Genomic DNA, 24,262 nt, shown 5'->3' with positions numbered 1-24,262 from the left:
TTCAGGTAGGTAGGTCTGCCACTCTGGGTTTGTGTGTCCCCTCCATCAATTAGTCAGCTGTCTCCCTGACTACTTCATCATCCATCTGTACACCCAGGCTCCTGAGCTGTTCTGTGTCCTGACTCTCTCCCAGGTCTTCTCCAAGCTTCTGTACCCCATTGTCCGGGGTGCTGCCCTGTCTGTCCTCAAGTACATGCTCCTGACCTTTCAGCACTCCCACGAGGCCTTCCACTTGGTAAGGGGTCCCCACCGCTGCCTGAGGCTGCTGGCCTCAACCCTCATGCTCCCTCTCTGCTAACCTCTGGATCTTCAGATTAAACCTCCATTGTGATGTGTCCCTATCCCCCAACGTTCCTCCCAAATCAGGGCTGAAATACCAGGCCTCCCACTTATGGTAGTAGGAAAAACACAGAACCAGCAAGGAACTAGATTCTGGATTCAGTCATACTTAGTCTGGAAACCAGTTTTAGCCTTTGGTGAAATCCTTGGCAAATTATAGAGCCTCTCAAATCTCAGTTTCACTGTTGAATCTGTTGCCTCAGAGAACGTCTTTTCAAAGATGAGAGAGTGAGAGTTGGTGTCTGGAGTACAGCCCTGTGGGTAGGAGAGCAGCCCTGGGGTCAGCTGGGGCCAGACTCCCATGGAGGGGGAGCCATTGAGCCCATTGCATAGGTAGGGAGGCAGAGGCCAGCCTGGTTACACATCTGCTGAGTGCAGAACCACTGTGAGGTCTGGCAGCTCCTGACCCAGAGCACTGGGTCTGTCCTTGGCCACACTGCCATCCTGTACCACTCCCTGCTCTGCTCCACAGCTCCTGCCTCACATCCCCCCCATGGTGGCCGCTCTGCTGAAGGAGGACTCCAATGCAGGGAACAGCTGCCTGGAGCAGCTGGCGGAGCTGGTGCACTGCATGGTGTTCCGTTTCCCTGGTTTCCCTGACCTGTATGAGCCCATCATGGAAGCTATCAAGGTGAGTGGAGACCTCCTTGGTGTGGCCCCTAGCTGTCTCGTCCTGTGCTTCAGGGACATGATGCCACCTTTGCCTGTGCCCTGCTCTTGCTCTGCCTGGGGGGCTCCTACTGTCACCTCCCTCAGGAAGCTTTCCCTGAGAACTGTTGATACCTTCCCCACCCTCACCCCTGGTCTCACAGCCTCAGTGCACCCTTCTGCCATAGGTCATCTATGTCTGTATATGTGTCCCCTAGCCCTCAGCCCCCACCCTCTAGCAGTGAGCACCCAGGGATCAGGGTTTATTTACTGCTGTTCCCTTGTCTGCATGGATGCCCTGCTCTGGGCTGGGCCCAGGTAAGGAACTAGGGACACGGGCAGCAGGGGGACCTCGAGTCCTGTAGCAAGAAACTGGAAGCCTGCTGGAGTGACAGCCTTGTATTCAAGTCACACTGATTAAGAGCTTATGGGACACTGCTTTTCTCCATAAAAGTCCTAGAGAGCAGTAAGGATCCAGCGGAAGGTGAGGCCCTGCTTAAGGAGAAGGCTAAAAGGAAGAAAAGCCTCTGAGTGGGCCTGCCAGGGTGCTGGGGTCATGCTGGCCATTTCCTAAATGTTTTATCATCTGATGCTCACACAAAACCTGAAACAGATAGTGTTGTCACTTCAGTGTCAACTGGAGAGGAGACTTAGAGAGGTTTGGGACTAGAGAAATGTCCCCCGCTGCCTGACCAGAGAGGGTTGGTTCTTTCCCTCCTTTATCTGACCTCCATTTCTGAAACATGGTGGAGAGACATGTGAAAAAGGTCTCACCAGGAACCAAGCAGTGGTTCATCTAGTAAGGAGCACATGTTACCATGCACAAGGACCTGGATTCAAGTCCCTAGCCCCCATCTGCAGAGAGGAAGCCTCAAAGTTAGTGAAGCAGTGCTACACGTATCTCTCTTTCTCTCTCCCTGCCCTCTCAATTTCTCTCTGTCCTATAAAAATCATAAAAGAAAAGAAATGTATCCCACTACAAAATATCAAGAAATGATGATGAAACACATGTGCTCCACAGAGCACATAGCTGAGTTTGTGAAAAAGGGAGAGGGCTCTCCAGGGGCCAGAATGGAATTACAAATAGTGAGTAAGCTCCTTTGCCTTGGGTAAGGGGGAGCAAGAGTGAGAGGGCCAGCATCAGTCACTGAGACTCTAGGGGTAGTGGGGGCAAGTGGTGAGGCCTAAGGCCTGCTCCCTGTTGAGAGTTAGAACTAAGTCCACATGATGAATGGCCAAAAAAAGATTTTGCTGCAACATGGGAGTTTGTGCAGTAGATAAAGCACTGGACTTGCAAGTTTGAAGCCCTTAGTTCCATTCCTGGCATCACATATGCCAGAACTGTGCTCTGGCACACTTTCATAAATAAGTCTTTTAAAAAATGAGTTTATTTGGAGGTTAACACATGGGTGTTAATACATAGGTGCATGATAGGTGTCTGCAATACACTCTTGTACGCAATGCAAGTCCTTTTCTACCATTGTGTACCAGGACTCCAAAGTCCACCCCTACTATCTCCTTCCCTGCCCTCCTTCCCCAGAGTAGTTTATCCCAAGTTTTGTCACATTTGGATTATATGCTCATCCTGGGTAAAATTTATCATTGGGGATCGAACAGTTTCATGTCTGTTACAAGTTCTTTGCTTGGGTAAATGAGTTCAAGGAGATAACCTCATCAGTTTGTTTGTTTGTTTGCCTCCAGGGTTATTGCTGGGGCCTGGTGCCTGCATTACAAATCCACTGCTCCTGGTTGCCATTTTCCTTTTTTTTTTTTTTGCCCTTGTTGTTTTTGGTATTGTTGTTTTAGCTGTTGTTGTCGGATAGCACAGAAAGAAATTGAGAAGGGAGGGGAAGACAGAGGGGAGAGAGAAAGATAGACACCTGCAGACCTGTTTCAGTGCTAGCGAAGCGATTCCCCTGCAGAGGCTGGAACCGGGATCCTTACACCGGTCCTTGCACTTTGTACTACATGCTCTTAACCCGCTGCACTATCACCCGGCCTCCAGCCTCATCATTTTTAACAGCTTAGTAGTATTTCATCATATATAGCATATATCTAAGTTATTCATCTGTCATTGTAACAGCAACCAAATTTGGGCTGTTACAAATTGTGCTACTATGTACATTGTTGTATATAGATCTCTCTGGATGTGTGTGTTTTGTTTCCTTTGGATATATTCCTAGGAGAAGAATTGCAAGGTCATAGGGTAGGTCCATTTCTAGCATTTTGTTGAGTCCCCAGACTGTTTTCCACAAGAGGTTGGAGCAATTTGCATTTCTATGAGCAGTGTAGAAGGTTTCTCTCTCCACCTCCATATTCCTGATAACACATAAATTAAGAAAAAAAAAGACTTTTGTCTAATAGTAAAATAATGATCTTTTTTGGCTTTGTCTGGGCTCTGGATTGTGTGTGGAAGGTTGTAATCAGTACCATATCTTGTGGGTTTAGCATTGGTGTGGTGAAATCCCTCAGCTTAGACTCTAACATTAAGTAACCTGGTGTCTCCCACCATTGTGGTTTCCTGAGTTGCCTTTTAAACCCTGGTTATTTCAGATAAAGAGATAGAGATACCATGGAACTAGAGCTTCTCCCAGAACTGTGGTAACCTCTCTCTGTTGGGGCTTGAAGAGACATGAAACTGTTCAATCCCTAATGATAAATTTTTACTCAATATGAGCATATAATCCAAATGTGGCAAAATATGAGCCACTGCATGGCTGGTCATGAGTGAGAGCTGACACAACACTGGCATTTACTCATGTCTGCTTGTTCTCTCCACATCAGCAGGACCAAGAGTCTTTTCAATACTCAGTACTGGGACTGTCTTGCTTACTCCAGAGTCTCCAAACCACAGGTGGGTGGGTCGAAGGGCCAGGGCTTCCACTTATTGGAGAGCATTGAATGTTTTTTAAATTTTTTTAATTATTGATTTAATAATGATTGACAAAATTGTAGGATAAGAGGGGTACAGTTCCATAAAATTACCACCACCAGAATTCCATATCCCATCCCCTCCCTTGAAAGCCTTCGTATTCTTCATCCCTTTGGGAGTAGTATGGACCCAGGATCATTATGGGGTGCAGAAGGTGGGTGACACCCATGTATTCCTTTTTTTTTTTTAATATTACAGAATTACATGTCGAAAGGGGTTTGAATCCACATCATTCCCACCACCAGAGTTCTGAATCTTCACTCTCCCCACTGCAGTCCACTACAGTTCCTCTAAAGTTGTAGACATGGGCCAAGCATCTTCTATACAACTATCTGTCCACATTTATATATAGTTGCCTCTTTTTTTCTGTCCTCTCTTCCCCTCTAAGCCACTCATAACATCGTAGCTACCTCCATATTTCTCTCTCTTTTTTCTTCTCTCTCTTTGCAAAGATAGAAACAGGCTGGGGGTATGGATTGACCTGTCAATGCCCATGCTCAACAGAGATGCAGCTACAGAAGCCAGAACTCCTACCTTCTGCTCCCCATAAACAACCTTAACCCATACTCCCCGCAGAGAAGTTATAGGATGAAGATAAGAGGACTCTGCACTCCAATTCCATCAGCAACTATCATCTCTACAACTATCTGCCCACATTTATACATAGTTGCCCCTCCCTTTTTTTTCTGATCCAATCCTCTCTTTCCCTTTAAGCCACTCATGACAACATAGCTACCTTCATATGTCCCTCTCCTTTTCCTTCTCTCTCTTTGGGTGCTGATGGAACTGGAGTGCAAAGTCCTCTTATCTTCATCCTATAACTTCTCCCCTGCTGGGAGTATGGATCAAGGTTGTTTATGGGAAGCAGAAGGTAGGAGTTCTGGCTTCTGTAGCTGCTTCTCTGCTGAGCATGTGTGTTGACAGGTCAATCCATACCCCCAGTCTGTTTCTATCTTTCCCTAGTGGACCAGAGCTCTGGAGATGCAAGGGTCCAGGACACATTGGTGAGGTCATCTGCCCAAAGAAGTCAGGGTGGAGTCATGGTAGCATTTGTAACTTGGTGTCTGAAAGGTGGCATGATCTAAGTTGAGACAGGTGGTTAATGAACATTAACCAAAAAGTAGGATCAGAGCAGATGAGATTAGGGATTTTAGGGTAGAATAATGCTAGAAGAACCATTTTAGGTATGTTCCTGGGGGCATACAACTATAGTCGTTTTGCTTGAGTTTGGTAGTAGCTAGCTTGAGATTGGATGAAAATATTGTTTGAGGGAATATTGTAAGAGTAGAGAAAAGGGCTAGAAAGTTGGATTAGGGTAGGGAGTAGCTTACATTCTTATACAAAAAATCCTGTGGCTAAAATTAACTAACTCCATCCAACACTCCAGGACCCATATGTAAATACATATTTATATTTAGCCAGGACCCATATGTAAATACATATTTATATTTAGCACCAGAGCCTGTGTAACCTGAAAGTCCCTATTAGTCTGAATTTATAGCTCATAGTCACATCTGAGGAACATTGCAGGCTGCACTCATTTCAGGACCAGTCTTTTTTGAGTGTCAGGGCAGGATACCCTCAGCCTCCCTTCCAAGACTGGGAATATCCCTACAGTCATTGCTTTATGGTAGAGCCAAGGTCCTGAGAGGGCCCACAAGAGGCTGTTCCTTATGGAATCGACCAGTAGTAGTGGAAAGAGGGACCCTTTAGAGGTCAAGGACCATCATATGTGTATGGGAATTCAAGGATTCCATAACTAGGGGCCCAGATGATCAGGTGTTGTGATATTGACCAAACAGGCCATTATTAAGTGGGCCAGTGTCTTGTACTTATCCAACTTTTGTAGTCCTTTATCTGATTATCTTAGATTTTTCTCTCAGTTGTTTAGGCATTGAGTATCATTTGTTGCGCCCAACCAGAGTTAGGTTTTGGATGTGTCATTTTTTATATACTCAACAGTATTATATAAGGCTTAGTCTCAGCAGGAACAACCACTGATTAAAAAGAAAAAGGTCAATTGTTTGTGAATATAAGTTTTACATTCTTTTTCATTTTGGGGAAGCTTGTTTTGATAAAATGGCATCAGTGTGGGGGGTAATGTACAGGGAAAGTTAAGTGAAGAAATATTTTGGTTTCCTTCAAAGGAAATATAATGTGTAATACCTCTTCTTGGGTCTCTTTAGTTCCTTTGTTGGGTAACAGGAGTTAGGGGTCTTTGTTTAGAATCTGACAAAAAATAAGTAACTATTTATAAAAGAAAATTAATTGAGTATAGAGCATTATTTCTCATGTATCTGTATTTTTTCTATTCAAATTCCTCTAGTAAGAAATGGGTTGATGAAGGAAAACTTCTTATAGTCAGGGAACTTGCTCTAAAACAATTGCATCTGCATATTATCACATGACAATTTTGCATTTTTTTATATTTAATGTAAATATTGTAAGAAACAAACTGAATATTCAGGCCATTGATTTCATCTCTCTGTCTCACTTTTGGGACAGTGAATTCTCTTGTTTCTCAACTAGTGTATCCTTGTTGAGGTAGGTGGGTTTCCTGTAGACAGCATATTGTTGGGTTGTGTTTTCTGATCCATCCTCCTACTCTGTGCCTTTTAATAGGTGAATTCAGGCCATTGATATTTATTGATATCAAAGATTGAAGATATTTTAATGCCATCCTTATAGATTTTTAGAGTGTTTTGATATATGGCATATTTATGGTGGTCTGACTGTATATAGGAGAACTTTCAGAACTTCTTTCAGGGCAGGCTTGGTGATAGTTGATTCTTTTAACTGTTGTTTGTCTGAGAAGGTTTTTATGCCTCCATCTAGTCTGAATGATAGTCTATCAGGATACAGTATTCTTGGTTGAAAGCCTTTCTCATTGAGCACTAGATAGATATCTTGCTATTCTCTTCTGGCCTGTAGTGTTTGTGTGGAGAAGTCTGCTGCTAATCTTACAGGTTTTCCTCTGTAGGTGACTCTTTGTTTTTCTCTTGCAGCCTTCTTCAGGATCCTTTCTTTATCCTTATTCCTTTCCATTCTAAATATGATTTGTCTTGGTGTCTTTAAGTCTGGGTTAATTCTGTTTAGAACCCTCTGGGCTTCTTGAACCTTTATGTCTTTGATGTTGTCTAGACTAGAGAAGTTCTCAGCTATTATGTACTGAAGAATGCTTTCTTCCCCTCCCTCTCTTTCTTCCTCTGGTAAGCCAATAATGCGTATATTGTTTCTTTTGAAGTCATCCCATAGGTCTCTGTTGTTGTTTTCAGCATCTCTTAATCTCTTTTTGAGATCTCTTACTTCTTTTTTTAGTTGTTTCTAATTCATCCTCAATCTTGCAAATTCTGTCTTTAGCCTCATTTATTCTGTTCTCTCTGCCCTCTACTGCTTTCTGGAGTTCATCTCTTTTGTTACCCTGTTCTGATACTGTTTTAGCTTGTTCAGCTAGTTGTGTTATTAGCTCAGCTATTTCAGCTTTCAACTCTCTAATAACCTTGAGATAATTAGTGTTTTCTTCCAGAGTCTCATTTGTTGTTTTTGCATTACTGATGACAATTCTTTCAAACTCTTTACTCACTCCTGTGATTATTTCTTTAACTAGTGCTTGGACATTGACCTTATTATTTTGTGCTTCAATTTTTGGGGGGCTTTTAGCTGGACTCTTCTCCTGGTTTGTTTCTCCAGTATTTCTTCTTGTTGGTTTAACCATTCTATATAGTATGTTATGAGGTCCCTCTCTCAGTACTTTTCAAATTACTGATCACTCTTGCCTGGATTGACTTATGTCTAAGTAAGGTAATTAAAGGGTTCACAGTTGTGGAAATTGACAGTTGTTTCAATATTGTTTTAATCCCTGAGTTGGAGTTTTAAAGCACACTGACTTTAAAAGCCTCTTTTGTTCCTTTTCTTCCCTATAGGCTATGGGAGCCTGAGGGTTTTTAAACTATAAGTATACTTCTTAGCTTAATCCCTCACTCCTGACCAAGAGAGAAAGCAGGGTGGGGGAGAGATAATACAGTGGTTATGCAAAGAGACTCTCACTCCCCAAGGATCCAAAACTCCAGGCTCAATTCAGCTTCTCTGCCAAGCTGGGCAGGACTGCTGGGCCCTGTGAGTTCATAAACAAGTCCTGTTTATAGTATGTAGGATCTGAGGCAACTATTCACTATGTTCTCATCAGGAAAACAAAATGGAAAAGCTCCCACCAAACAGCTCCACTGCTAGGCCACCAAGGTATAGATCTCCTGAGTTTTCTGATCAGTTCTCTGTCCCCTGGCGTCAGCACAGGGCCTTCCCCCTGCTTCTCTAGCCTCTGAGGGCAGTAGCAATGGAGACTCACAGTTGCATTTGGTGAGTCTTAGGGGAGTCCTCTCCTCCCTTCAGCAGTCTTTTTGTTGGTAAAACAGACTGGAGGAGGTGCCTCAACCAGTAAACTGCTGGACTGTTACCAGCTACTTAATCTCTCCCTTGGCTCCTCTCTGTCCATGAGCCACGCGTATTTGCACTCACCGGTGATTTGGTGGGTTTCTGAAGTCGTTCAAGTCCTGCCTTGTTGTGATCTCAGATGATCTCCTTTGGTATTCCTAGTTGACCTGGGAGAGGAGAGGAGAGAAACACAGCTGCTGCTGCTCCATATCCACTGCACCACCTCCCCTGAATGGTTTTATGTGCAGTGTGCAAACCACTCTCATGGAGGTTGGGCACCCTAGGCTCTGCACACTGGGGGCTCTGCCTCATCCTTGGGAGGAGGTGCATCTGTAGATTTCCACCCTCCCCCCAGCCCTGGGAGGTCTTCTTTAGGGCACATATAGGTTCTAGGGGCTGGCCGGAGGAGGCCCCTTTCAGGAATCAGGAAAAGGGGGTGGGGGCAGGGGCAAGTCTTGTTTTGTGGGGTGAAGGGATGATAAGAAAGATAGGAGAAACAGAGGGCCCTGTCCCATTTGCTTAGCCACTCCACATAATTCAGCAGACCTGGTCTTTTTGAATGCTTTCCCCACAGCACTTGGCATGGGAGCAGGGGACTTAACCCAAGCCTGTAGTTTTTCTCCAATCAGGACTCTCAGGAGTGAGTGTTCACTTTGCCATTGCAAGCATTTGACTTATGAGAAAGGACTCTTCCTTTCTTGAAATTCCTTTCCTGTGTGTTCTATGAGTGTATCCTGCTATGATCAGATATGCCTTTATAAATAAATTCTGGAAAGTCTTTTTCAGGTTATATCAGGTTCTGGCATTGGGGTCAGGGGAGGAAGCTATGGTCCTTGCTAAGGAAGCCATGTATGTAACTTTCCAGTAACAGTAGGGACTTGAGAGGGATTTAGAAGTTTGTGATTTATTTTCCTTAGAGTATAAAGTTACTTCCTTTGGGGGAAGTGACTTTTTTTTAGTGCGGATATTTTTATATCTTATATCTATGCAACATGTACATGCATTGAATTCTGTTGTTTTATCTCATGTACGTGTGTGTGTGTGTGTGTGTGTGTGTGTGTGTGTGTGTGTGTGTGTGTTAGAGTCTGGATAAGGGATAATAATGTTGTTTTCGACGGGCTGGCTTCACAGGCGGGTAACAGACGACCAGGGACTCATGGTTGAGCTGTAGGCAGTATCTCTTTATTCATGCAGGATGCAGCGCAATCTATACCAAGCTAAGCTAAACTACTACTACAAACAATCTTGTCCTTATAAATATACTAGCCCAGTAGGGTGGGAACAGGATGCGATGCAGAGAGGGTGGAGAGAAAAGTGACTGGTGAAAATTAGGGTATGACAAGGAGAGGGGGCGGAGCAGGTGAGAATTCTATCAGTAAACCACCAATGCCCTGGAGGGAGTGTGGTGCTTTATGTAAATGTAAAAGTGATTTAAATAGACCGCTTTGAATGGGATCAAACCAATCCCTATATATGCATACCGGTGCTTGGTTAAGCAGAAGCCTGGGGGGGGGGGGGAGCTGGCATACTATCCAACATAATAAGAAAAAGAAGTTACTAACAGTGACCAGATGGTAGTGCAAGGATATGAGTTCAAACCCCCAATCTCCAATTCCAGAGGGAAAACTTCATGAGTGGTGAAGCAGGGCTATAGGTCTCTCTCTCCCTCTCCCTCTCTTTCCCCTTTCCCTCTCCATTTCCTTCTCTCTCTCTGCTCTCTCTTCCCTCTCAGCTTCTCTTTGCCTCTATCCAAAATAAAAGATAAATAAATCAATAGATTTCCCCCTCACAGTTGGGGACCAGGGACTTCAACCTGGGTTTTTGCACATAGTAATGTGTGTGTTCAACTGAGTGTGCCACTTCCTGGCCCTGATATATTTTATTTGTGTTTATTTATTTTACTAGAGCACTGCACAACTCTGGCTTATGGTGATTCTGGGGGTTGGATCTGGGACCTTGGAAATTCAAGCAGAAGAGATTCTTTGCATAGCCATTATGCAAAACATAGATTCTTTGCTGACTGCCTCTATGTCCCCCAGAAAATTCCTTTCTCTTCATCTCAGTTTTTCCATCTGTAAAATGTTTTTTTTTTTAACCTTTGTTTAATTTAAGGCAGGGTCCATTCACACACAGTGCTGAGACCTTTGTGAAGGCACTGTGCTCAAGAAGCTTTGAGGGTGGTATAGTCCAAGAAGTCTCCGCAGAAGAGACTGCATTTTTCTAACATAGGCCCCAGTGTTCACCATATGATCTGTTGGCTACTTCTTCAGGACCTCCATGTCCCAGATGAGGACCACATCAAGGACATGCTGGGACAGGATGCCTGGACCTCACAAAAGAGCGATCTGGCTGGTTTCTACCCCCGGCTTATGGCCAAGTCCGACACGGGCAAGACTGGCTTGATCAACCTGGGCAACACATGCTATGCGAACAGCATCCTCCAGGCCTTGTTCATGGCTTCTGAGTAGGTGCTGCTCCTGAGCCCCCATCAGCTTCTGTGGGGGCCTTGCAGGGGTGGGGTGGGGGTTGGAGGATGGGTTCTGCTTTGAGTAGCTGGCATATTCCCTGGGGCCATGTGGATATGTGAGGGCTTGGGAGAGACCCCAGATGGCTGCATGCCACTGCTGAGGCCCTTGGTCTTGGCATTGGAGATTGTGGGGTCACACATTTGTTGTGAAGAGTCTCTGGACTGTTCTCTACAATGGCTTTGCTTAATTCACACCCTCACATTAGTGGACAAGTTTTCCCTTCTCTTCTCGTATTGTATTGATTTTTTAAAAGATTTTTTTTAAATTAGTGATTTAATAATGACTGACAAGATTGTGGTATAAGAGGAGTACAATTCCATACAATTCCTACCACCAGAGTTCCATATCCTATCCCCTCCATAGGAAGTTCCCCTATTTTTATCCCTCTGGCTGTATGAAACAAAGGTCTTTATGGGGAGTAGAAGGCGGAAGGTCTGGCTTCTGTAATTGCTTCCCCACTCAACATGAGCATTGACAGGTCAAGCCATACTTCTAGTCTATTTCTCTTTCTCCATAGTGGGATAGGGCTCTGGGGAGGTGTGGTTCCTGGACATGTTGGTGAGGTCCTCTGCCTAGGGAAGGCCTCATGGTAGCATCTGCAACTTGGTGCTGAAAAGCATTAAGATATAAAGCAGAACAAATTATTTAATAATAAGGAATCAAAAAGTAAGAGTAGATGAGATTTGGGGTCTTCATGTTGGAAGGAGCTAAGAAGTCTATTTTAGGTATATTCTAAGGGGCCCATGACTTTATTAATTTTTGCCTGAGTCTGACAGCTAACATGCATGTGGGCTAAAAGTACTGTCTGAGAAGATAGTGTCAGAGTTGAGGACAGGACAAGAAAGATGTATCAGGACAGAGAGAAGCTCCAAAATACGGGAAAAGTATATAAATACCATTAACTGTAGACCCCATCCACCTGACCTAGGGCCCATGACTATTCATATTTAGCACAGGAGCCTTTGTAACCTCTACATCCTTGTTAGTCTGAGCTTACATTCCATGGTCACATTCTAGGCTGCACTCATTTCAGGACCACTCTTCCTCGAGTGGCAGAGTGTGTTGACCCAGCCTCTCTTCAGAAAGTGGGGCAATTTCTACCACTGTTGGTCTACATTTAGGGCAAGGTCTTGTAAAGGCCCACAAAAGGGTTTGTGATATTGTTCCTGATGGAGATGACCAGTGATGGTGGAGAGAGGGATCTGTTAGAGGTGTAGATCCATCATATCTATGTGGGAACCCACGGATTCCCTTACTAGGGCCCCACATGATGGGGTGGCCTGGTAGTGACCGAAAGGGCCATCATTAAATTGTGCTGGTCTCTTGCCCATATCCAGCTTTTTTAGTCCTTACTTTATCTGACAGAATTACTTAGAGTGATTGAGGGGAGTGAAATAGGAAGTAGGTTAGGAGGATATCTAGGTCTAAGTAGAAACTATTTGATTAAGTTTTTTTTTTTTCCTTCTTCTAGATTATGGCCTGTATCCTAACTCTTTAAAAAAAAAAGATTTATTAATCAGTGCGAAAGAGAACTCACACACATGTGAACAAGCCAGAGCATCACTCTGATATTTGTGTTGCCAGGAATGGAACTTAGGACCTTGTAGACTGCTTCTAATTATTTTCTATTGCTAATTTCTTTTGTTGTTGTTGTTTTGTTTTGTTTCATTATTTAATAATGATTAACAAGACTGTAAGATAACAGAGGTATAATTCTACACAGTTTTACTCCTAATTATTTCACCACTACCTTTCTCAGAGCAGCAGAATTTTTTGACCACAATGGAGTCTGATACCTGTTATTTCATTTGTCATGATATTGTTGTGTCATGGTATTGCATTTATAAAGTTACCATCACACCTGAGGCCATCTTCCCTCTGTCATCATCACTTTATATTATCTTAAAGGATCTTTAATAGCTTTGTGTTTTGCATTTAGATCTGTGACTCATACTGAGTTATTTATTTATTTATTTACAAGTGGTGTAAGATCTAGACAGCTGGTTTCATTATTTGCATTATTTCCTTCTGTTCAGCATGATTTGGTGACAAGCCTATCTTGGCTTCATTGTATTGCCTTTGTTGCACAAAGAAAGAAATCAGTTGATATATTTATGGACACCTTTTTCTTTTTTTAATGCTCACCCATTTTTATGAAAGCAGCTGAGATAGATATCTGAGCACCTATCTATCCTGTCTATTCTGTTATATGTGGTGCAGAGCATGGAAGCTGAGGTCCTCCACATGCCAGTCTTGTGCTCTGTCCACTGGGATACACTCTTGGCCCTGATGGGGTCTACTTTTGGCTCTCTTTTCTCTTTTGTCTTCCATTGAGCTGCTTATTTTTATTTTTAATATTTATTTATTCCCTTTTGTGGCCCTTTTTTATTGTTGTAATTGATGTCGTCGTTGTTGGATAGGACAGAGAGAAATGGAGAGAGGAAGGGAAGACAGAGGGGAGAGAGAAAGATAGACACCTGCAGCCCTGCTTCAACACTTGTGAAGCGACTCCCCTGCAGGTGGTGAGCCGGGGCCCTGAACTGGGATCCTTACACCCAGTCCTTGCACTTTGAGCCACATGTGCTTAACCTGCTGCGCTACCGCCCAACTCCTGAGCTGCTTATTCTTATAGCAGCACTACATCTACACATTTTAAAATATATTTATTGTATTTATTTATTCCCTTTTGTTGCCCTTGTTGTTTTATTGTTGTAGTCGTTGTTGGATAGGACAGAGAGAAATGGAGAGAGGAGGGGAAGACAGAGAGGAGGAGAGAAAGATAGACACCTGCAGACCTGCTTCACCGCCTGTGAAGCGACTCCCCTGCAGGTGGGGAGCCGGGGTTCAAACCGGGATCCTTATGCCGGTCCTTGTGCTTTGCACCACCTGCGCTTAACCTGCTACGCTACAGCCCGACTCCCATCTACACATTTTTTTAGAAGTCATAATGAGAGTAACCTTTGACTCTGGCATATGAACTTTGGGATCCAGGAAGAGGTTGGAGCTGGTCTTTAGGGCTTCTCAGGGTGCTACAGCTTGTGATTTTTTTAAAAAAAATTTCTGGTTTTCTCTTACATTTGCACATATAAAACGACTCACTGGGAAAAATGGTCTGCTCTGTAAGCATCCAAATGCTCCCTCCTTGGACTTCTGAGATAACCTATTTAGACTGGCTCAGTGGTTGCTCTACAGGGTGGCTCAGTGTTGGCTTGGGCCTAGATAGAAACTGCTCAGAGCCCTGAGCTCTCTGCCCAGATAGAAAATAGTAGGAGCTAAGTTGAGGCCTGGGAATCAGCTTGTTCTGGCTGAGGAGTACAAGGGTCCCTTTGGCCCAGAGCTTTACACTGTCCCCTGATTCCCAGATTCCAAGGAAGGGATAACTCAGAGTAACCCACAGGGAAGTGGCAGCTAGACACATCACCTCCCCACTTCCCCCAGGGGCTCTGAGAGGGGATTAGGAGGGCAAAGCCACCTGCTAAAGTAGGAGAAGGATAAGTGGGTGATTGGAAGGGACCCTTGAGGGGACTGAGCCTTTCAGTCTTAGCTCCCTGGGATGGCTGGACATTCCAGTCCCCCAGCCTAGAATCAGCTGCTGGAAGGAATTCAGGACTGCCAGCTCCTTATGCCTCCAGTGTCCATTCTCCTCCTGTGCATCCACAGGCTGCCTGTGTCAGGGTTGTGGAGGCCCCCAGGGGCCCTGGACTTACCTGCAGTTCCTCCTCTGTCCCCAGATTTCGTCATTGTGTGCTCCGCTTGACTGAGAACAACTGTCAGCCCCTGATGACCAAGCTACAGTGGCTCTTTGCCTTCCTGGAGCATAGCCAGGTGAGTGCAAGCCTGGGGCCTGGGGAGAGGGGTCTCCTGTCTACTGCCCCTCCTTTCCCCAGAACTGCCTCCCTAAGGGCACTAGTGGAGGTTGGGTCCACGGTGGCCTGGGTTTCTTGAGAAGCCCAGCAGACAGCAGCACCCCTAGTGGGCATAAGTAAGTGGGAGTGTCTCCTTCACTCTCCTGTGCTTCTCTGACTCATTGCTTAGGCGTGGCTTTGTCTATGGTCCTTTTTTTCTTTAAATTTTATTTTTATTTATTTTATTTTTTTCTCTTTCTTTTTTTTAAATTTATTTTTTATTTAAGAAAGGAAAAATTAACAAAACCATAGGGTAGGAGGGGTACAACTCCACACAATTCCTACCACCCAATCTCTATATCCCATCCCCTCCCCTGATAGCTTTCCCATTCTCTATCCCTCTGGGAGCATGGACCCAGGGTCATTATGGGTTGCAGAAGGAGGAAGGTCTGGCTTCTGTAATTGCTTCCCTGCTGAACATGGACTTTGACTGGTTGGCCCATACTCCCAGTCTGCCTCTCTCTTTCCCTAGTAGGGTGTGTCTCTGGGGAAGCGGAGCTCCAGGATACATTGGTGGGGTCTTCAGTCCAGGGAAGCCTGGCCGGCATCCTGATGGCATCTGGAACCTAGTGGCTGAAAAGAGAGTTAACATACAAAGCCAAACAAATTGTTGAGCAATCATGGACCCAAAGCTTGGAATAGTGGAGAGGAAGTGTTGGGGGGGGGTACTCACTGCAAACTCTAGTGTACTTCTGCTTTCAGGTATATATTTTGCACTAGTTTGTGGATACGGGTGAACATATGCTCTCTCTCACAGAACCTGGTCTATATCTAGGTTTTGGGACTTTGTTAGAAAGTGAGCCACCTGGGATGGAATTAGAGAATACTATGAAAGGAAAGGTCTCACCCGAGTAATGAAGCTGAAAGGTTGTCATTCTACACCTGTAGTCTCTGGACACAGTCTGAGCTGAAGCATGTTGAGGTGGCAATCATTGCATTGATAAATTTTATTTTTTATTAGTGATTTAATATTGACTTACAAAATTATAAGACAATAGGGGTATAATTTCTCACCTTTCCCACCACCAGAGCTCTGTGTCCATATTTCTTCCTTTTGAAACTGCAGTAGTTCTCCCAAGATCACTGATAGGGATTGACTATTACTATTATTTTTTAATTAAATTATCTTTATTTATTAACTGGATAGAGACAGCCAGAAATTGAGAGGGAAGAGGGTGGTAGAGAGGGAAAGATACAGAGAGACACCTGCAGCCCTGCTTCACCACTCACAAAACTTTCCCTCTGCAGGGGGGGGCCAGAGGCTTGAACCTGGGTCCTTGTGCATTGTAATATGTGTGCTTAACCAGGTGCACCACTGCCTGGCCTCACTATTGCTTTTTTCTTTAACTATACTCTTTTCTAATTTTAACATAAATTAATATTTTACACACACACGCACACACCAGCATCAAAGTTTCCTTCAGTGCAGTGGGAACTGGGCTCAAACCTGTTTCTAGCACATAGCAAATCAGCACACTGTCCATGGGCCCTATCATTTAAAATTTTTATTTATTTATTTATTATTGAATAGAGACAGAGAAGTTGAGAGGGGAGGAGTAGATAAAGAGACAGAGAGACACCTGCAGCCCTGTTTCACCACTCATGAAGCTTCCACCCTGCGGGTGGGGACCAGGGGCTTGAACCTAGTCCTTGCACACTGTAGTGCGTGCACTTCCCTATCACTTTTTTTTTTTAGTACTATTTTTTTTATTGGGGAATTAATGTTTTACATTCAACAGTAAGTACAATAGTTTGTACATGCATAACATTCCCCATATTCCCATATAACAATACAACCCCCACTAGGTCCTCTGAATCCTTCTTGACCTGTATTCTCCCCACCCACCCACACCCACCCCAGAGTCTTTTACTTTGGTGAGATATGCCAATTCCATTTCAGGTTCTACTTCTGTTTTCTTTTCTGATCTTGTTTCTCAACTTCTGCCTGAGAGTGAGATCATCCCATATTCATCCTTCTGTTTCTGACTTATTTCACTCAACATGATTTTTTCAGGGTCCATCCAAGATCGGCTGAAAACAGTGAAGTCACCATTTTTAACAGCTGAGTAGTATTCCATTATGTATATATACCACAACTTGCTCAGCCACTCATCTGTTGTTGGACACCTGGGTTGCTTCCAGGTTTTGGCTATTACAAATTGTGCTGCCAAGAACATATGTGTACACAGATCTTTTTGGATGGGTATGTTGGGTTCCTTAGGATATATCCCCAGGAGAGGAATTGCAGAATCATAGGGTAGGTCCATTTCTAGCCTTCTGAGAGTTCTCCAGACTGTTCTCCACAGAGGTTGGACCAATTGACATTCCCACCAGCAGTGTAGGAGGGTTCCTTTGACCCCACACCCTCTCCAGCATTTGCTGCTGTTACCTTTTCTGATGTATGACATTCTCACAGGTCACCTTTTAAAATATATACAGTGCTGGGAAATGAAAGCAGGGCCTCATATGCATGATACTAATTGAGCTCCTTGACCCAATTTCTTCATTTTTTATTGAGAGACAGAGAGAGGGAGAGAAAGGAGTAACACTATAGCACTGCTCCGCCATCCATGGGGCTCCCCAATGCCTTCCAAAGTGCCCCCATGTGGTGCCTAGGATGGAACCTAGGCCCCAGACATGTATTCTAGTGGGTGAGCCACCTCCTGGCACTTGTCTTCAGTCACTTTTGAACTCCTACATTGCCTGTTCCCTGGGGGCTGGAACTCTTTACCCCATGGAGGCTGAATCCCTGTATTAGGGCCTGTGTAGGAGCAGGAAAAGGACCCAGGGCTTGTTCCTGTCCTTGGGGGTGGCTCACAGAGCAATGGGGACATGTGCCTCTGGAGAGAGGAAACAGGGGCAGTGTAGAGCAGAGGGGTTGACCAGGAGGGAGATCATGGGGACCCCAGGTGAGCTGGGCCTGGAGTGAGTGTGGGGGTGTTATGGAGAGTTCATTTCTGAGAGCCTGCTGTGCATGCTGTTGGGCAGGGAGGGCTGCTGCAGTGGAGGAGGGTGGGGGTGGGGAAAATAAGGAGGCAGCTTGCCAGGAAGAAGGCCAGGGTTAATTAGTAGGCAGCCCCTGAGTCCCTGAAGCCAGCTCTGACTCTGCGGTCTACCTGACCCTCCTCAGAGGCCTGCCATCTCTCCGGAGAACTTCCTCTCTGCCTCCTGGACACCCTGGTTCAGCCCTGGCATCCAGCAGGACTGCTCCGAGTACCTCAAGTACTTGCTGGATCGGTGAGGGAGGCCAGGCCTGGCATGGGGGTGATGGGAGATTGCAGGGCTGGAGAGGGTGGCAGATTCACCCCTGCCAAAGTGGGTGCTGTGTGGTGCAGTGCAGGTGGGAAGGAGTTTGGGGGGGGGGGGCTGGCAGGGCTGGAAGGGGTCGGTGTACACAGGAATGTACCCATGCAGTGGCCCTGGGGACACAGGATCAGGGATGTGGCACGCCTTTAGGGCACAGGTCTGCATGAGGAGCTTGGGAGGCATCTGCAGGCCTGCTTTGTGCCTGCACCTGCCTGCCTGCGTATGACGGGGGGTGAGGCAGTGTCTGCAGTGCCTGCCTGCCCGACCTAGGCTGCACGAGGAGGAGAAGACCGGGATCCGCATCCACCAGAAGCTGAGGCAGTCCAGCACTCCTGGCCCGCCCGTGGAGCCCCCGCAACCGGCACCCACCATCGTGGAGAGCATGTTTGGGGGCAAGATCGTGACCCGCATCTGCTGCCTGCGCTGCCTCAACGTCTCCTCGCGGGAGGAAGACTTCACTGACCTCTCCCTGGCCTTCCCGCCCCCGGAGCGCCAAAGCCTGGGCTCTGGGGAACGCCCCACTGAGGTCTCTGGGGCCTGGGGGTATGCCCCAACATCACTATCCCCAGTACAGAGTGCAAACAGGCCGGGTCCCCAAAGGCAGAGGAAACACCATATCAGAGGGGATGCCCCACCTTGCCTGCTGGATATGAAAGGCTTGGATCCCCAGGGCCCTGGGGCACAGGGGGTGGAGAGGGAGCTGGAGCGGGAGGAGGAGGAGGAAGCAGAGAGGAGCCACAACGACGAGGAGGAAGAGGAACAGAGGAAGGAAGGGAAGAAGAAAGAGGAGGTAGAGGTAGAGGAGAAAAAGGTGGAGGAAGAGGAGAAAGAGAAGGTGGAGGAAGAGAAGGAGAAAAAGGAGGTGGGAAAAAAGGTGGAAGAAGAGAAGAAGGTGGAGGAAGGGAAGGAGAAAAAGGAGATGGAGGAAGAGGAGAAAGAGGAGGTGGAGGAAGAGGAGAAAAAGGAGGTGGAGAAAGAGAAGGAGGTAGAGGAAGAGAAAGAGATGGAGGAGAAGGAGGAGGAGAAAGAGGCTGGGCCGGAGAAGGAGGGAGCTGGTGGCCGGGGTGCAGGGACCCCGCGGGAGACCTCCGGTTCCCAGGGCTCAGGCTCGCGCTCAGTGCTGGACCTGGTCAACTACTTCCTGTCCCCGGAGCGGCTGACCGCGGAGAACCGCTACTTCTGCGCAGCGTGCGCGTCGCTGCAGGAGGCGGAGCGCGCGGTGGAGCTGAGCCACGGGCCGCGCTACCTGGTGCTGACGCTGCTGCGTTTTGCCTTCGAGCTGCGCGCGGGGCGGCGCCGCAAGATCCTGGAGGCCGTGGCAGTGCCGCGCCTGCTGCGCCTGCCGCTGGCTGGGGGTGCGCTCACGTACGAGCTGAGCGCCGCGGTGGTGCACTCGGGGCCGTCCCCAGACGGCGGCCACTACTACTGCTACGCGCGCGAGGGCGCCGCCCGCTGGCTGCTCTTCAACGACGCGCGCGTGTCCCTCTCCTCCTTCGAGTCGCTCAGCAGCGTCACCGCGCGCTTCCCCGCAGACACCGCCTACCTGCTGCTCTACCGCCTGCGCCCCGAGCCCCAGCCCGAGCGAGGCGCCCTCCGGCCCCCCCGGACCAAGCCCGCCCTACACAGGGAGCTGATGGAGGCCATCTGCAAGGACAACACGCTCTACCTGCAGGTGAGTGCGGACAATGCACCAGTGGACAGGCCGGCACGACCAGCGGTTAGGAGGGGCTCTGACAAGTACCCGGGAGCAGTGTGGGGTCTTGGCAGGGGTAGAGGATATTTTGTGGGGATGCACTCTCCCACTCCACACTTAAGCATGAAGAACAGTGTCCAAATGTGAGCGAAATATCTTACTTGGATAGTGCGCTGCTTTGCCATGTGTGCAGCTGAGGTTAGAGCCCAGCCCCTACTGCTCTGGAGGAAGCTTCGGTGCTGTGGTCTCTTTCACTCCTTCTCTGACCCTTAGTCTATAAAACTGCAACGGAGTCTGCAGGTAGCTTACCCAGTAGGAGACAGGCTTTTCATGCATCAGGTCCTGGGTTCCAGGTCCAGCACCATGTGGGAACACTACAGATGGCACTAGGGGCGTGCCACTGGCGATGGGGTGGTGCTGTGGTGTCTCTCCTTTCTCTCCCTCTAGAGAAATAAGGAAGAGATGAGGGAGATGGCATAATGGTGATGCAAAAAGACTTTCATGCCTGAGGCTCTGAGGTCGCAGGCTAAATCCCCAGCACTACGGTAAGCCAGAGCTGAGCACAGTGCTCTGGTGAAATGAGAGAGAGAGAATGAGAGAGAATGAGAATGGAGGTGGGGGGGAGAAAAGAGAAAAGAAAGGAGGAATGAAAAATCAGGCCAGGGAAATGGAGGAATTGAATGGTTTAACCTCTGGGCTCACTCTTTGAAACTGCAGAAAGAAATGCCTGCTGTGGGGCCCAGGCTGCACATATTATCATGCAAGGACCCAGGTTTGAATGCCTGCTCCCCACTTGCAGGGGGGTCTGTTTCACAAGTGGTGAAGCAGGTCTACAGGTATCCGTCTCTCCATCTGTTTCTCTATCTCCCCATTCTCTCTCAGTTTCTCTCTGTCCCATCTGATAAAAAAATTGGAAAAAAAGGAAAGAAAAGATATCCACTGGGAGCAGTGGATTTGTAGTACTGGCACTGAATGCCAGCGATAACCCTGGAGGTCAAAAAGAGATGTGGGGAGAGAAAGAAGGAAATGGCCACTGGGAGTGCCAGGCCTCTGGGCAGCTTAGGGGCACTGGCAACACACAGCCAAGCAGGCACCCAGGAGCCTTGGGCACCATGCTGGAGTCTAAGCCATGAGAGCAGGCAGCCCTGAGACTGGCCTCTCAAGTTCTGCTTTCAACAGAGGCCTTTCTGAGCCAGCACCATATGGACAGGGCAGATGGGCGTCTCTGGGAAGGTCCTGACATCTGTCTGTCCTGTTGGTGAATCTGGTGTGAAGGAGTCCCTCCCCCAGGATGCTATAAGCTCTGTGGGGAACAGCAACTCCTCTTCAGGGTGTGGTGAAGGAGGTAAAAGTGGATTTGTGGAGGATGTGGTGTAGGCATAGCCCCCCTACTTACACACATACACAGGGTGATGAGGGCCTGTGTGCTGTTTAGTCCAGAGCTGGGCTTGCTCTTCTAATTATTCCAATGGGGCTTTGCAGCTCTGAACTAATTTTTTTCAGAGAGAGACAGATGAAGAGAGAGAGAGGGGGAGTTGGGTGGTAGTGCATCAGGTTAAGCGCAGGTAGTGCAAAGTGCAAGGACTGGTGTAAGGATCCTGGTTCAAGCCCCCAGCTCCCCACCTGCAGGGGCATCACTTCACAAGCTGTGAAGCAGGTCTGCAGGTGCTTTCTATCCCCCTCTCTGTCTTCCATTCCTCTCTCCATTTCTCTCTGTCCTATCCAACAACAATGACAACAATAATAACTACAACTTTTAAAAACAACAAGGACAACAAAAATGGAACAAATAAATAAATATAAAAAAGGAAAAAATAAATAAAATGAGAGAGAGACAGAGACAGAGACCAATAATAATCCTGACACTGCTGTGGGCTGGAGCCTGGTTGACACCTGCCTAGTGAAGCAGGTGCAGGTTGAAGTGAGCTGTTTGCCAGGCCTGGGTGTCTCCTTACTGTCCTAAGTCCCTGGGGAAAGGGCACCCCTTCTGAGCTTTGGAGATAAAACCCAGTTTCCTTCAAACAAGGAGGAGGGGTGCATGCCTGATAAGAAGGGTAAACACAAAGCTATCTTTTAATCCTCTCTCCCTTAAAATACTCTCTCTCTCTCTCTCTTTCTGGGCCTGGGCTCCATGGGGTACAGTGTGAGTACCTGTACTTACCAGAGAATGGGGGCTCCTTCTGCCAGGAGTGATCCTCAGGATACCCCCATTCTGAAGTCTGTGTTTAGAGTGTGGGGACGCCCCAGCAGCTGTGCCTCCTCTGAGCTGGATGGCCACCAGGGTGGAAGCTGTGCTCCCCTGCCTGGCCTAGGTATCCCAGGAGTCTGGGATGGAGAGAGCCAGGAAGGCTCTGGCTTGAGTTTGAAGTCCCTCTTTGCCCCCCACCCCTTGTGTGTCCTCAGGAGCAGGAGAAGGAGGCCCGTAGCCAGTCAACCTACATCTCTGCCCTGCCCTCCTCTCTCAACTGGGGGAGGGGCTTTGACGAAGACAAGGATGAGGATGAAGGCTCTTCAGGAGGCTGCACTCCAGGTGGTGGCAATGGCGGTGACTTCCACAGACTGGTCTTCTAGGGGCAGGGTACCCCCAGCCTGCACCCCTTCCTTCTGGGAGTTGGTAGTGGTCTGGGACCCAGGCAAGAAGCCTGGCAGGTGGGGCCTCCTGCAGCTCTGGCCTCAGAGGTGCTGGAATGTTCTCTCCAGATCATATACCCAAGTGTCCTGGTATCCTGGAAACTCTGAGAAGGACACCCCCTGGCCTGCTCTCCTGCTCCTTGCAGGCCACTGCCCAGACACAGCTCTCACACCTGGGGACAGTTCCCTTGGCTCTCATGCATGGGGATAGTCCCCTTGCTCTGGAGTGTAACCACAGAGAAGGGTACTGTGCCTCCTCCTCCTCCAGCCTCCTTGTGCCCCCAAAGGGAGTTCAGGTGCCTATGCTGTTGGGAGTGGGGGGCATGGCCTGGAGATCAGAGTTAAGCCCCTCCCTCAGAAAACAGGGCACTCCCCTCCCCCTGCCTCAGTGCCTGAGATGCCTCCCTTTGCACCCCCTGTGCTTAGGGGTGGCCTTTCTGGCTGCAGGAGTTTGTTTCTCAGGAAGCCCTGTCTCTGTGGAGGAAGGCTGTGGGCTCATCCCCTCAGCGGGGCATCAGGGAAGAGGGGCAGATGTGGACCTCCTGTGTCCTGACACCACTGAAGGAAAGCCCCACCCCCACCCCACATCCCCACATAGGAGTAAACAGCCTTCAAAGATGCCTGTGACCCAGGTGACAGTGGCCCAAAGTGAGAGCAGGAATGGTGGGGAAAGAAGGGGGTTCACCTGGATTTGGCTCAGAGCCTCAGTTCCCACTTCTCTCAGCTGCTTCACCTCAGCCTCATTGTCACTATGTTTTCATGTGAAACCATCCCGTTCTCTTTTGTCTCTGTTGTCTCTCTGCAGTCCTGAGAAGTGCTAAGAATCCCACCCCTCAGCTCCTGAAGTATCGCCCCACTAGGCAGGGCTGTCCTGGGGAAGGGTGGGGCAGGGAGAGGGAGGAAGAGGAGGTGTTAGAAAACAAGTGATCCAAATACCAGTGAGTCCTCTTTTCCTAGACTGCTGCTTCAGAACTCTGACAGTTTGATTCCTTCCTGTGTGGCAGGGCAAGTTAAGCCAGGCAGTCTGCTGTGCCCTCTCCCCCTCACCCTCAGCCCTATTTCTCTCTGGGCCTCTTCAGTCTCTGAATTCTGAACAATAAGAATGCTTGCACTGAGCACATTGGCAGAATCCCCTCACTTGGTTGTGAAATATTCAGGCACTTTGCAGAGTCCAGAGGACCGGGACCAGAAGATATATAGCTCATATGTATACTGGGAGCAGTGTTCTTCACTCTGTCTGTCTCTCTATATGTGAAATAAAAATCATTTTTTAAATAAATGCACTTGATTTTTAAATATTCTTTATTTAGTTTGGGTAGAGACAGAGAGAAATTGAGAGGTAATTGGGAGAAAGCACTGATCCACCACAAGTGAAGATTTTTCCTGTAGGTGGGGACAGGGGGCTTGAACCAAGGTCCTTGTGCATGGTATAATAATGTGCACTCTAGCAGATTCACCACTGCCTAACCCCTTTTCAGAAAAGACTTTTTAAACTAGTATGTTCTTATTTTAGCATTTCATTTATTTCAGTAGAGACAGAGATAAATCTAGAGGGGTGGGGAGGGAGCCAGGCAGTGGTGCACCTCATTAAGTGCACACATTACAGTGCTCAAGGACCGGGGTCGAAGCCCCTGGTCCTCATCTACAGCGGGGAAAGCTTCATAAGCGTTGAAATTGAGCTGCAGGTGTCTTTCTGTTTCTTTCCCTCATTATCTCCCCCTCCCTTCTCAATTTCTCTCTATCTCTATCCAATAACAAATAAATAAAATTAGAATTTAAAAAAAGAGGGGTGGGGAGATAGATACCTGGAGCACTGCTTCACCACTTGTGGAGCTTTCCTCCTGCAGGT

General features: G+C 47.4%; 1 protein-coding gene across 1 annotated transcript in view; it reads left to right on the top strand.

The window, feature by feature from the left end:
* The window catches only part of USP35 (ubiquitin specific peptidase 35), a 34,871-nt gene extending 11,179 nt beyond the window's left edge, over nt 1-23,692 (top strand). The window contains exons 5-11 of the mRNA XM_060176684.1: nt 134-235; nt 812-970; nt 10,621-10,814; nt 14,610-14,703; nt 17,914-18,020; nt 18,360-19,761; nt 22,186-23,692. Of these exons, the coding sequence (XP_060032667.1) occupies nt 134-235; nt 812-970; nt 10,621-10,814; nt 14,610-14,703; nt 17,914-18,020; nt 18,360-19,761; nt 22,186-22,353 (2,226 nt within the window). The 3' untranslated portion in view covers nt 22,354-23,692. The remainder of the gene's footprint in view (nt 1-133; nt 236-811; nt 971-10,620; nt 10,815-14,609; nt 14,704-17,913; nt 18,021-18,359; nt 19,762-22,185) is intronic.
* Nucleotides 23,693-24,262: the final 570 nt, after the last annotated feature.

This window comes from Erinaceus europaeus, chromosome 17, assembly GCF_950295315.1.
Source record: "Erinaceus europaeus chromosome 17, mEriEur2.1, whole genome shotgun sequence".
NCBI lineage: Eukaryota > Metazoa > Chordata > Mammalia > Eulipotyphla > Erinaceidae > Erinaceus > Erinaceus europaeus.
The sequence above is the reverse complement of the archived record's forward strand: the minus strand, read 5'-3'. Positions and strand labels throughout refer to the sequence as shown.